The following is a 13709-nucleotide window of genomic DNA, read 5'->3' on the forward strand; positions in this document are numbered from 1 at the left end:
TCAGTATCTTCTTTCAGAACTAGCAGATACTGGTGGGGAAAGAGTCCCCAAGGTGAACTTACTTCTGTTAACCTTAAACCTTTCTTTTCTGTCATGCTGTCCCTCTAATTCTTCATTGTCTTATTGGTTCTCCAGAACATTCAAGCAGAATACTTAAAAAAAAAAAAAAAACCCCAAACTACCTTCTAGTTGTTTGTTTGGGGAGGTTGGTTTGAATTTCTTAGTTTGCCTTCATCAGAAGTGAGAAAAGTCATTTAAGTTTTACAAATGGTAAAGTATTATTATTATTCCATTTTATTGGTGAGGGAACTAGTCTCAGACAAGCCAAGTAAATTGTTCAAAGTTCCATTTAGAAAGTGTTAAACTTAGAACTGGAACTTGTATCTTTCTGTCTCTAAAAAAAACTCATGCTATTTATATTAGCTAAAAGCAATTTTGGCTAATATCCTCTAAGTAGAACATACTATAAGATTTATTACTACCATACTTTTCATCAATTATAAATGTATATTTGCAAATTGGAAGTATTTCTGTTTTATAGCAGTCTTTAATTAATTTCACTAAAATATAGTTAGTTTGAGTATCTTAAGTATTTTGATTTACAATCATATAATTCCTTACTGGTACTGACTAGCAATCAGTATTTTATAAAATAATGGTACTTTAACATGGTAGTCAAATATAACCCAACAAGTAGTTATTTTTAAAATATAAGTTGAATCTTAATTTTTGAATCTCCTCATTGTTGTTTCTTTGTTCCTTATCTAGGAGTCATTTTAAAGAAATTCAGTCTTGCTTCAAATCTCATTTATCATCTGTTAAAATTCCACTGCAAAACAAGAATTCCTTTTTGGAATTCCATTTATGGAATTCATTTATTAATATGGATTTATTGGAATTTATGGAATTTTATGAATTTATGGAATTTATGAACTTTATAAATTTATAATTTTATGAATTTATGAAATTTATGAAATTTATGAATTTTGTGAAATTTACAAATTTTGTGAATTTTATTAATTTTATTAAATTTATGAATTTTATTAATTTTATTAAATTTATGAATTTTATTAAATTTATGAATTTTATTAATTTTATTAAATTTATGAATTTTATTAAATTTATGAATTTTGTGAATATTATGAATTTTGTGAATTTTATTAATTTTGTGAATTTTATTAATTTTATTAAATTTATGAATTTTATTAATTTTATTAAATTTATGAATATTATGAATTTTGTGAATTTTATTAATTTTATGAATTTTATTAAATTTATGAATTTTGTGAATATTATGAATTTTGTGAATTTTATTAATTTTATGAATTTTGTGAATATTATGAATTTTGTGAATTTTATTAAATTTATGAATTTTGTGAATTTTATTAATTTATTAAATTTATGGATTTTGTGAATTTTATGAATTTTATTAAATTTATGAATTTTGTGAATTTTATGAAAAAAAAAAGAATGTGTGGGTAGAGATAGTCAACTTAGTGTTTGTACTCAGTTGAGCTAGTTTGGATTCTGAACATGGGAGCTCCCTTTTCAATTAGACAAGGAAGACCAAGTAGATGAGAACACGGGTTCAATTTGGAGGTAAATGTATAATACTTGGAACAAATGATGGAGACATCAGGAGGATTGGGGTCATGTACCCTGCTTCTGCTGAGTGCTGTTTCTGAATGTATTTCACCATTCCTAAGATCTATAATTTTTAAACTTGGAACACCCACAATATTATCCTGTCTTACACCTGTTTGGGCTATAGTGTCATCTGTCAGACAGAGCCTATATGCTTTCAGTCTTTAAGGAATTTATCAAAAATTTTGTCTTCTAATAGTACTAATCATGTTGTGGTGTAGTACTACATTTTTAAAAGAAAATGTAGTTTTTAGTTTTAGGAATTTGGGTGGCCCATGTGCTCAATCTATCATCTTGATCTGGTCTATCCAAGTCACATTAAGATTTTGGAAAGACAAAAATGTAGCTCTTCTCTGTCAAGCAATTTAGACCCCTGAGGTAAAGTAAGAATTTTAAAAAGCAGATATTAAAATTACCTAGTCTATGACAGGAATTTTATATATGCTATTCATTCTACTTGCACAAAAATTTGAAAGGTAGGTATTGCCATCCCAGCTGTATAGAGAATAAATGTTGGTTACAAACAGCAGTGATGCATCCAAGGTCCCCCATAAGCAGCACTACAGGCCAGGAACCTTGATCTGACTGTGACCTGCTCATCTGCAGATGAAGAAACAGGCTGAACTAGATAACCAATTTGCCCTAATCAGAAGCCTCACGGCTCTCCTGCCTACTTTATTATTGCTTAAGGTTGGAGGTTATATAATTTCAGTGACACTAATATATAACAGCTTTTTAAAAATTTATTTTTGGCTGTTCTTGGTCTTTGTTACTGTGTGTGCTACTCTCAGTTGCAGCGTGCAGGCTTCTCATTACAGAGGGCTTAGTTGCTCTGCCGCATGTGGGGTCTTCCAGGATTAGGGATCAAACCCGTATCCGCCTGTAGGCGAATTCTTTACCACTGAGCCACCAGGGAAGCCCTGATTTGTTAACAATATTGTGTGAGAGATTGGTATGGCTGGTAGGGAGCTGATTAGAGATTTAAATAACATTAACCCAATTAAAGGCATCCCAAGAATGTATGGTCCTCTAACTTGGCAACAATAGTATCTCTGCTGTCTGATAAAGCTCAAGTGACATGAAGGCTAGTATGAGTGTTAACATTTTTAATGCAATTAGTCTGTGAAAATCACACATTTCTTAAGCCCCACTTTTGTGCTTCCAACTCTACTTTCTCAGCCTACAACTAATGCTTTCCTCCCCACCCCCTGCTGTTTTCCATTTTCCCGTGATTTAGAACAAATATTTGCCTTGGTAACCATTTTCCCTAGTTACTGTTGGCTGATTTTCTGCACAAAGAACTGAAAGGCATGTAACCCCAAGGGAGGCAGTTATTTTAGATTTTACAAAGAAGTCAGTTAACATTTTTCAATACTCCCTTCTTTGTCTTAAAGAAAGCTCTGGTTTTGTTTCATTTTCATCTGGAGACTTAAATGACACCAAGCAAAACCTACTTAGTTTAGATTTCCAGGTAAAATGTTTTAAATTTTAAGTTTCTACTAAAGCGTGTGGAATGGTTTTAATATTTGGGTGTTTTGTATTGCAAATATGTTTAGCACTTGAGGAAATTAGCTCTTACTAATAGATTTTTAAAGTTTAAAGCGTACATTATTTTGTTTACTTGTTTTCTTTTTTCAGGATGACTACTTCTGAACTATTTAAAACTTTATGAAATTAGGATTAAATATATTTTTATATGTTTAAATAGGATTACTTGTTCAATAGAAGTATAAGTTGGTTTGAAAATTTCATTCTTTTCTATTTTAAAGTCCTAAAGAGCATAAAGCATTAAGTAAAAATGTTTTTCATTTTAAGCCTACTAAGTGAAGTTAAAAAGGATAATAGGTATCTTGTGGCTTTGTGTAGAAGATTAAAACTGAATTTAAACCCTTCTAAAGCTTACTTAAGACAGCTGATGAACAACTTTAATGAAAAAACAAAAACAAGTTAATCAGGATTTACAGATGATATTTAATGTTGGGATAAACACAAAAAATACCAAAAAGAAAGGCAATTTTACTTGATCAAAATAATGCCTACAGTGGTTGGACCTGTGTCATAAAAGTTTACCTCTAGAAACATATTCACTCAATTATAAAGTGAATATTAAATGCAATGTGAAATTTTATAAATCACTGAAAATAACAAAGGCCTAGGCATCAATGGTAAAATTAGTATTGAGAGGCCATTTCATAAAAATTATTTAAACATTTCAGTGAGACTATTTAGAGTCTGATTTTGTTAAAATTAAGATAGCTCTGTAAATTTATCTCTGTATGTATCTATTTAGACTTCTGTATAAGCAAAAATGAGCCAATTTGGGGTGGGGGAGACAAAGAGAGAGAGGTAGGGATAATGGGAGGAGGGTGAGTTTGGGCAGTACTCTTGTTAAGAGGCTCAGGGACAACATGATGCCTGAGACACTCATTAAGTTTACCTCCAGAGCCCTTAGATCCAGAGGCCTGACTCCTCATAACTCTTACCTACCACAGAATGGAGAGCTACATATCCAACTGTCAACTGTCAAAGCAAGAAAATCTCCACATACAGATTTTATGTAGAACACAGAATTCACACTATCACAGTTCACCTCCCCTGCCACTTGGCAAATTCTACTTCTACCCTGTCTCATGGGCCAACTTTTCATATTGCTTTCCCCTGCTGCTGTTATCATTTCTTCCCAACATATTAGCTTGCTCTCTGAATTGACTTTTACAATTTCAGCTGCCAATCAGCTAGGGAATTTGCTCCTCCCTCACATTTTGCAAGTTAGTTTTTTAAAAAACTAATGTAGATTACAAAACATTGTTCTAATATAGTTTCATCTCAATGACCTACAGTAAAGGGTTTGAAATGCAGTAATTAATGTACATATATACTGAAAAAAAGATTGCATGCTGAGGTTAGTTGACATGAAAATACCTTAGAGGCTGCTATTTGTTGAGCTAAGGTAAAGTGGTGATAAGTCAGCGTATGACCCAAGTACAATCTGACTAGAGGAGGATAATTCTGTTGGATGAAGTTATAAAAAGAACTACCAAGACTCAAGAGGGCAAGCTAAGCAGATATCACTTCTTTCCTCTCACCAAATACCTAGAAATAAGAGAAGATATATTACAAATAAATACACACATGGATATATAGCTATGTAGGAAATAAAAAGGGAAACCTTTGGTGAGACAGAAACCATGAGGAATCTTTCAAATACAAGGAGATTTGAATGAATTTAAAGAGGAAAAACACAGCCTTGAATAGGTATAGCAAAGAACTGAATTAAAAGAATGTATGTGGAAAAGAAAGATATCTTTTACTTGGGAGTAAAAGATCCCAAGAAAGATACATAAAGAAGGAAAAAACAAACAAAAAACCCTGTACAATATGTTAAAACTTCTGAATATTAAAAATAAGTTTAAGATCTGAAAAGAACCTCTCCAGAGAGAGGAAAAAGGATTTATTACAAAGAGATGAGAATCAGATTCAAGCTAAACTTTTCATCAATAAGAGCAGATATAAAAAACAAATGGAACAATACCTATAAAGTATTGAAGAAAAATGATTTTAAAATCATAGTTCTATTTCCAGCTAAACAAAGTAACATTTCCTGACATAAAAGAATTCAAAAAAATTTACAACTGAAAACATTCTCTTAAAGAAAGAGGATAAATTTTCAGCGAAATAATAACTAATCTGAGGGAATTTCTGCTTCTCATAATTGCAATCTAGGCAATTTAGACTGCTGAGAATTATTTTTTTTAAAAAGTAGGGAAAATAACAGGGCCAAAACTAAGATCCAAAGAGCTTTTCTTCTGGAGGTATCTGTGAAACCAAAAGAGGTGACTAAGAAGCTTAGTATAGCTTTAAAACAGCCTCTCCAAGTTATGACAAAAACAAAACTCAAGGAAAGGAGCAGGCAAGTAGCAGGGGTGGTAGGGAAAAGTGATGCTGATGAAATCACCAGGCTTTGGTTTGGGACCTAAAATATAATTATTATCTAGATATAGTGAAACTCAGCTTCAAATCATGTATTTATGACTGATGGTACACTTAATTTCATGTTTGAATGTAAATTCTTTTAGGATAAATAATACATCATTATAGGCTTCAAAGTATTTCCATAATTTTTCATATGTAATGGATGGCAGTCAAATGCCATCAGGCATAAGAAGAAACAGAAGAAAATGGCTAAAAATCTAAAAAGAAATAACAGACAATAGAAATAGACATATAAAGGGTTCCAAAATGGAGCTGTCAGACTTAAATAACTGTGATTACCATTTTGAAAACATGAAAAATTAAAAATTTCAGTAGAGAATCAGAAAGAATAAAAACCTACTGAAAACCCGAAAAGCTAAGAAACCACAAAAACAGAAACAAGTAAGTCAATGAATGGATTCAATAGTGGATAAACCACAGCTGAACAGATAGTAAATGGAACAGAGGTTAGTGTAATAACCAGGATCAATCAGAGGGTGACAGAAGGATGAAAAATATGAGAGAAAGTGACATTAAAGACATAATGAGAAGACTATCATACATGTTGGAGAAGGAAATGGCAACCCACTCCAGTATTCTTGCCTGGAGAATTCCATGGACAGAGGAGCCTGGCAAACTACAGTCCATGGGGTAGCAAAGAGGTGGACACGACTGAGTAACTAGCACGTCATACATGTCATTGTAGTTCTAAAAATAAAAAGGAGAAAGAAGCAGGAGAGTATTATTTGAAGAGGTAAGGGCTAAGAAGTTTCCAAATTTGATGAATATAAGATCACAGATTCAAGAAGTGCTATGAATCCCAAATAGAGAATACCTTAAAAGCAGCCTAAAAAAGTTACCTTTAAAGGAAAAATAACTAGATTGACAGATGACTACTCAATACAAAATATGGAGAAAAGAAGACATTGGAGTGAAATCTTCAAAATGCTAAGACACTTGTTAACCTAGAATTCCATGTTTAGTAAATACATTCCTTCAGAAGGAACATAAGATATGAACATTTTCATATAAACAAACATAAAAAGAACTGGTCACCAGTAGTCCTGCACCAAAGGAATTACTAAAAGGTGTTCTTCAATTAAGAAGAAAATAATCCTGATAGAAGACTGGAGGTGCAGGAAGAAATAAGGAGAAAGGAAAAGGATAAATATTTACGTAGATCTAAACCAGTGTTTCTTAACTGGAGGTAGACTGATCCTTTCCATCTCCCAAGACACATATGGTAATATTTGAAGATATTTTTGGTGGCTATAACTGAGAGGTAGTAGTATCTACTGGGTAGAAGCTAGGGATGCTACTAAATATACAAGGGCCAGCTCCCCCTTCCACTACAAAAAAGAATTATCTGAAACAAATGTTAATAGTGCTAAGATTGAGAGAGCCTGATCTAAATGAATTGTGAGCATAAAATCATTATCATCGTCTTTTAAATAAAGAACTAAAATATGTAACAAAAGTAGTAGATGTGCCAGAATCAGGTAAGTAAAGTTAAAGCCGTCCAGGAATAGATAAAGGTACTAATTTATATTAGACTCGGTAAGTCAAGGATATATGTGGTAATCTCTACAAAAAACATAAAAGGAAAAAGGATATAATTACTAATGGAATAATAAAAACAAGCAAGCGAGAAGGAAAAAAAAAAAAAACCACACAGAACAGGCAGGAAAACTAGAAAACAGATAGCTGGAAAATACGTTTCAATCCAAAAGTATCATGTTACAATAAATACAAATAGACAAAATATTCAATTAAAAGATCAAAGATAAAAATTGTCATATTACACTAAAAATGATATGCTAATAGAAAGTATATTGAAAATATGAAAGGCTGAAAGTAAAACAATGCAAAAATATATTAACTAACCAGGGATTGAACATGGGCCATGGGCAGTGAAAGGGTGGAGTATGAACCACTGGGTTGCCAAGGAATTCTCACAGGAGTGTTTATAATAAAAGAAAAATGAAAAAAAATTAAGTACCCATCACTAAATTGTTATATAACCTATGGAATGAAAATAGAGTGCACAGACCATATGTATTTATAAACATTGCTATATATGTCCATATGACCACAATTTATTACTGAATGGAAAGAAAACAGGTTGTACTAAAACATATATAGAATAGCTCATTTATATTTAAATGTATATGTTCATACATGTTTAGGAGGCATCTTGAAAGATACTCTTAAACTAGCAGTTGGGAAACTATGGCCCACAGGCCAAATCCTGTTTTTCAAAGTGCCATCAGAACATAGTTGTGGCCATCCATTTACTTCTTGTCCATTGCTATTTTGGGATACAATAACAAAGTTGAGTAATTTCAACAGAGATTGTTGTCTTGCAAAGCTGAAAATGTTTACTCTCTGGACCCTGAAGAAAAAGTATGCCTACCCTTGTACTAAACTATGAATTATGGTTAAGGCAACTCGTCTTTTATGCCTACATTATCATTTTGAGTTTTTAAAAACTATGTACTATTTTTAGAAACTTAAATACATCTTTAAAAGCATTGATAAAAAAGATTAAGAACTCAGAGGAAAGATAACTGTGTAAATGTGGCTCTTATTTTTAAACCTCTTATGAGCCATTATGTGATCAACAATAAATTGTAGCTCAATCAAAGGAAGACTTTTCTGGCAGAGCAGTTTGAACATGGATGATAAAGAATTTCCCATTAATGGAAAAGCAGATAACTTCAAAGATTCATTCAAAATCTAAGTTCTATAGAGTGAAGCACCATTATAAATGATACAGATTACAAGGAAACAGAAGCATTACCTGAGCAAAATTAAAACAAGAACTAAAAGTAGGATCATAAATAAAGGAACATGCAATTCTGATTAAATGAGCATACAAGCATAATACAGAGATGTTGTGGATTTGATTAGACCACCAATAAGGGCAGTCACACATTTTTTTTGTTTGTTTGTTTTCAAGTGCATAAAAGTTATGTTCACAGTACACTGTAGTCTATTAAGTGTGAAACAGCATTATGTAAAAAAAATATTGCTGTTGTTTAGTTGCTAAATCATGTCTGACTCTTTGTGATCCCATGGACGGTCTCCAGGCTCCTCTGTCCATGGGCTTTCCCAGGAAAGAATACTGGAGTGGGTTACCAATTTCTTCTCCAGGGGATCCTACTGACCGCGGGATCAATCCTGTGTTTCTTGCATTAGCAGGCGAATTCTTTACCACTGAGCCACCAGGGAAGCCCTGGTGGCAAAATACTTTATTGCTAAAATATTCCATCCACTTTTTTTTTGATTAGTGTTACCGAGGTATATTTTCCATCCTTGTAATTTTAACCTACTTGTGTTTTTATTTAGCATGAGTTTCTTATAGGCAGCACAGAGTTGGGTCTTAATTTTTAAAAATTCTACTTGGATAGCCTCTTCCTTTTTAATTGTAGCAGTTAATGAATCCACATTCAATATGATTTACAGTTGCCTCAGTGGTAAAGAATCCGCCTGCCAGCACAGGAGACGCTGGTTCGATCTCTGGGTTGGGAAGACCCTCTGGAGAAGAGAATGGCAATCCACTCTAGCATTATTAACTGGAATATCCCAAGGATAGAGGAGCCTGGTGGGCTACAGTCCATAGGGTTGCAAAGAGTCGGACACGACTGAGTGGCTGAGCACAACACATAGCACATGTAATGTTTTGGATTATTTTTATTATTCCACTTTATCACCTTTATTGGCTTATTAGCTATAACTCTTTTTGTTTAGTGGTTACCTGAGGGCATATAATATGTATCTTTAACTTATTACAGTTTACCTTCAGTTGATATTCCACTTTACTTCTAAGTATATTACAACAGTAGCTCCATAATTCCATCTAATATAATTTTCCTTACATGGTAGCATTTTCTGTAGTGCATTTCTGCTGGTGATTAATTTCTTCAGCTTTTTTATGTCTGAAAAAGTCTTTATTTTGCCTGTGTTTCTGAAAGACATTTTCACTGAGTATACAACTCTAAGTAGGGACTTCCCTGGCAGTCCAGTGATTAAGAGTTTGCCTTCCAATGTAAGAGGTGCTGGCTCAATTCCTGGTCAGGGAGCTAAGAGCCTACATGCCTCTTGACCAAAAAACCAAAACATAAAAGAGAAACAATATTGTTATAAATTCAATGATGACTTTAAAAATGGTCCACATCAAAAAAAAAAAAAAAAAGAAGAAGAAAGAAATCTTAAAAAAAAAATAAAGAACTCTAAGTTTATTTATTTTTTCCCCCCAATACCTAAAAGCTATTGCTCCATTGTCTTCTGGCTTGAACTATTCTGAATGAGAAGTCTTTTATTCTATTCTTATGTTTTTTCTCCAGTTACTTTTAAGATGTTCTCCTTATTACTGGCTTAAAAGCAATTTGATTATGAAGAATATTTGACATAATTTTCTTCATATTTCTTATTTTGGGGGTCTATTGATCTTGGATATGTGGCTTTATAATTTTCTTCATATTTGGGCAAAGATCAGTCTTTATTTCTTCAAACACAGTTCCTTCAGGGACTGGAACTGGATGTAAACTGATCTACTTAAAGTTGCCCAACAATTTGATAATGCTCCATTCATGTTTTTTTACTGGTCTTGTGGGCGTGTGTGTTTCATTCTGAGTAACTTCTATGACTATATTTTCCACTTTACTAATTTTTTCCTATGGTGTCCAATGTCCTATTCATCCCTTGCAGTATAGTTTATTCTCTCTCACATTGTATTTTATACCTTTATAAGTTCAATTTGGATTTCGTTAAGTATCTTTCCTCTATCTTCCTGAACATACAAATTATAGTTTTAATAACTTTGAAATTAAAGTGTTTATAACTTTTAATGGCCTATTTAGTAATTATGTCAACTGTGCTATGAATGTGTTTCAATGGATTGATTTTCCTCATCACTATGGGTCAACAATTCCTGTTTTGTGCCTGGTAAATTTTTGCTGACTTTCCCAACCCTTGCTGAGTGCTCTGGGACATGGTTAAGTTGTTGCATATAGTTCGATCCTTTCCAGAAGGCTTGCTGTTCAGTTCTGTTAAATGTGATCAGATCAGCCATCAGCCCAGAGTAAACTGTCTTCTTTGATGTGCCAATGCCCTTCTGAGCATTCTGCCTGATGCCCTTTGCAGGACAGGTTCTCCACTATGACTGGTGGACACATGGAGTCTGCCCAGTCTTTTCTATCCTAAAGAATTTTTTTTTTTTTTGTCATTCATGGTAGTTCTTTCTTCATTGCTGAGGAGTCTACTCATACAAATGTGTTAATCAGTACCCAGTTGAAGAACTGGTATCTTTGGAAGGCTTTCTCAGGGTTGCTCTCATCTGTCTGTGCTCTGCTCTGCAAATTCTTGCCTCTCTGGGATCCCAGGTTTTGTTTCTTCAGCTCTGGGAGATTGTGAGGCTCTGCTTGGGGTCTTCACCCTTGGCTTCAACCTGGGAACGAACTCCCTCTAGGCAGTGTGCAGGAGATTAAATTGGATTTTCCCCCTCTCAGAGATTTTTGTTTTGTGCTACTCCATGCTGAACTGAACTGATGTTTATGGTTTGAAAAAGTATTCATTTCTCAAACATGTTTTTCAGCTTTATCATGTACTGGGCCATGTGCTGCTTTTAAGACCAGTTGATTAAAAGTTACTTTGTCTCTCTTACCTCTTTCTAACTGGTATTAGTTTTCTATTATTCTTATATGATGAAATTTTGCTGCTTCCTTCCCAACAAAGAAAATCATAACACTAGAGAATAAAAGACTAGAACAGAAGAGCTGGGAAAATAAGCTGTGGATGACATTAGTCACAGAATGACTTGGCAGACAGGTGGAGAGAAATCTCCCAAGTAACCTCTGGAAACCTACAACACAGCGGTCCAGAAAGGGGCTGACAAATTACTGCCTAGGGGCTAAGTCTGACCCACTGCCTGTTTTTGTAAATAGAGTTCTATAGGAACACAGCCACACCCACTTGCATACATATTGTCTACTTCCATATTACAAGAGTTGAGTGGAGTAGTTATGACAAGAATGCATGGCCTGTAAAACCTAAAATATTTACTGTCTGGTTCTTTATAGACAGAAGTTTGCTCATGCCTGGTCTACAAAGATAAAGATAAAATACTAAAACTTCTTTGGACTTCCATAGTGGTACAGTGGGTAAGAATTTGCCTGCCAATACAAGGGACATGGGTTACATCCCTGGACCAGGAAGATTCCACATGCCAAGGAGCAACTAACCCAGCAACCCACAACTACTGGGCTGGCGCTCTAGAGCCCACGAGCCACAACTTCCCTAGAGCCTTCCCTAGAGCCTGCACACCACAACTGCTGAGCCCGTGTGTTGGGACTACTGAAGCCTGAGCACTTAGAGCCTGTGCTTCGCAACAAGAGAAGCCAATGCAGTGATAAGCCCGTGCACTGTAATGAGCACTAGCCCCCACTCACCTGCAACTAGAGAAAGCCTGCATGTAGCAATGAGGATCCAGTGCAGCCAAACAAAAACAAGAACAAAACCTTTGATTCTGACAGGAAAATTCTAAATTCTGACTTGGCAGTAATAATATAGCATTCAGCCCATATATCTATGTTTTATTTCTCAAAGACTGCTGCTGGCGGATACAGGCAGTTATAAGCCAATTTTCAGAGGTAAAAATTTAGTCACTAACTTCAAAATTCTGTTTCATTTTCATCCTAGGAATCAAATGGTGAAAAAGAAAGCATGAAGTTTTCAAGCTTGTATTGCTTTCTTCTGCTTCTCATTTTTCAAACTGACTTTGGACAAAATGAAGAAACTTCTAGGAGGCAAAGAAGGAAGATGTATTATAGAAGACTGAGAAAAAGTTCCTTGCCCACCCACAGATCTGTTAGACAGCTTGGAATTCATCAGATGAAGACAGTTACACCTGCAGCAAAACTTCCCATAATTAACTTGGATTACAGTATGGAGGAAAAATTTGAATCTTTTTTAAGTGTTCCTGGAGTAGAATCAAGCTATAATGTGTTACCAGGTAAGAAAATAGTAGGAGAGAGGGAGAGAGAGAGAACCTCCATGAAGAAAATTTTTAAAAATTCAAGTTATTATCTTTTAGTTTAATCTACAAAGATAAATTTTGAAATAATTAAAAAATCATTTATAGAATATATTTATAAAATTATTGGAAAAAAGAAAAACATTACTTATTCCACAACTATATTTATAAAACCATACTTACTATTTGGTTTATTCTTTCCAGTCTGTTTACTATGCCATGTATTTTAAATAGTTGTAATCATACTATAGTAATATACATGTCATTTATCATGATAGGTTATCTAGGATATAGAAATAAATGATTCAGATGAGTCTATGAACTCATGGCTATTAAATATTTTCAACCAAATATGAAGTTAAGCCATTAAATTTATTTTATATACCAAATTACAGAATTTTTTTCCTGATTTTTTAAAGTTTGAAAAGATTGGAAAGTCTTCCAAAGATTTCAAACTAGGCGTTTTAAACACTAATATGTAATGGTCCACATTTTTCCAGGTTTGGAAGGAAAAATTAATTATATTATACATATGTTATCATTACATAAAACTCTGAGAAAACAAAAGAAAATATTACCACATAATGTTCTGTGACCAAAACTTCATATTTGTCTCAAGAGAACCAAATACTTTTAAAAGATGTTATTTCCATGAAGCTAACAGAAATAACATACAATTATGATGAAAATAGACAATTTAGGTCATATTTACAACATGATTGGAGAGAAGAAAGAGTCTCAAGGCAGGGAATCTAAAATGATAATTATAGTGTACCCATAACTCTTAAAGAATGATGAAGTCAATTTCTCTAATTATGTGGAAAGATATCCAAGCTATAATAACAGAAAATAAAAAGACTGAAAAGCAGTGGGCATAATGTGATCTCAAATCTGTTTTAAAAGTATACAATATAGGGTGATGTGCATAAAGTATAGACAATGTATACTAAACATTTCTAAATTGTCCTAAAATGTTTTCCAGTGGTCTGAAAAACGGACTTTTTAAAAATTATGATAAAATACACATAACATAAAACATCATTTAACCATTATATAGTGT

General features: G+C 33.4%; 2 protein-coding genes across 4 annotated transcripts in view; one reads left to right on the forward strand and one right to left on the reverse strand.

The window, feature by feature from the left end:
• CENPP (centromere protein P) overlaps nt 1–13709 on the reverse strand; it is a 225490-nt gene that overhangs the window by 37089 nt on the left and 174692 nt on the right. The window lies entirely within an intron of this gene.
• Nucleotides 2965–13709, forward strand: part of ECM2 (extracellular matrix protein 2) — a 38334-nt gene continuing 27589 nt past the window's right edge. For 2 of the 3 annotated variants that reach the window (XM_020883138.2, XM_020883139.2), the window contains exons 1-2: nt 2966–3115; nt 12316–12628. In XM_020883138.2, coding sequence (XP_020738797.1) covers nt 12340–12628 — 289 coding nt within the window. In that variant the 5' untranslated portion in view covers nt 2966–3115; nt 12316–12339. Of the gene's footprint in view, nt 3116–12315; nt 12629–13709 lie in introns of all 3 variants that reach the window. The other variant, XM_020883137.2, reaches the window with a different exon arrangement.

Source organism: Odocoileus virginianus, chromosome 31 (genome assembly GCF_023699985.2).
Source record: "Odocoileus virginianus isolate 20LAN1187 ecotype Illinois chromosome 31, Ovbor_1.2, whole genome shotgun sequence".
NCBI classification, from domain to species: Eukaryota; Metazoa; Chordata; class Mammalia; order Artiodactyla; family Cervidae; genus Odocoileus; species Odocoileus virginianus.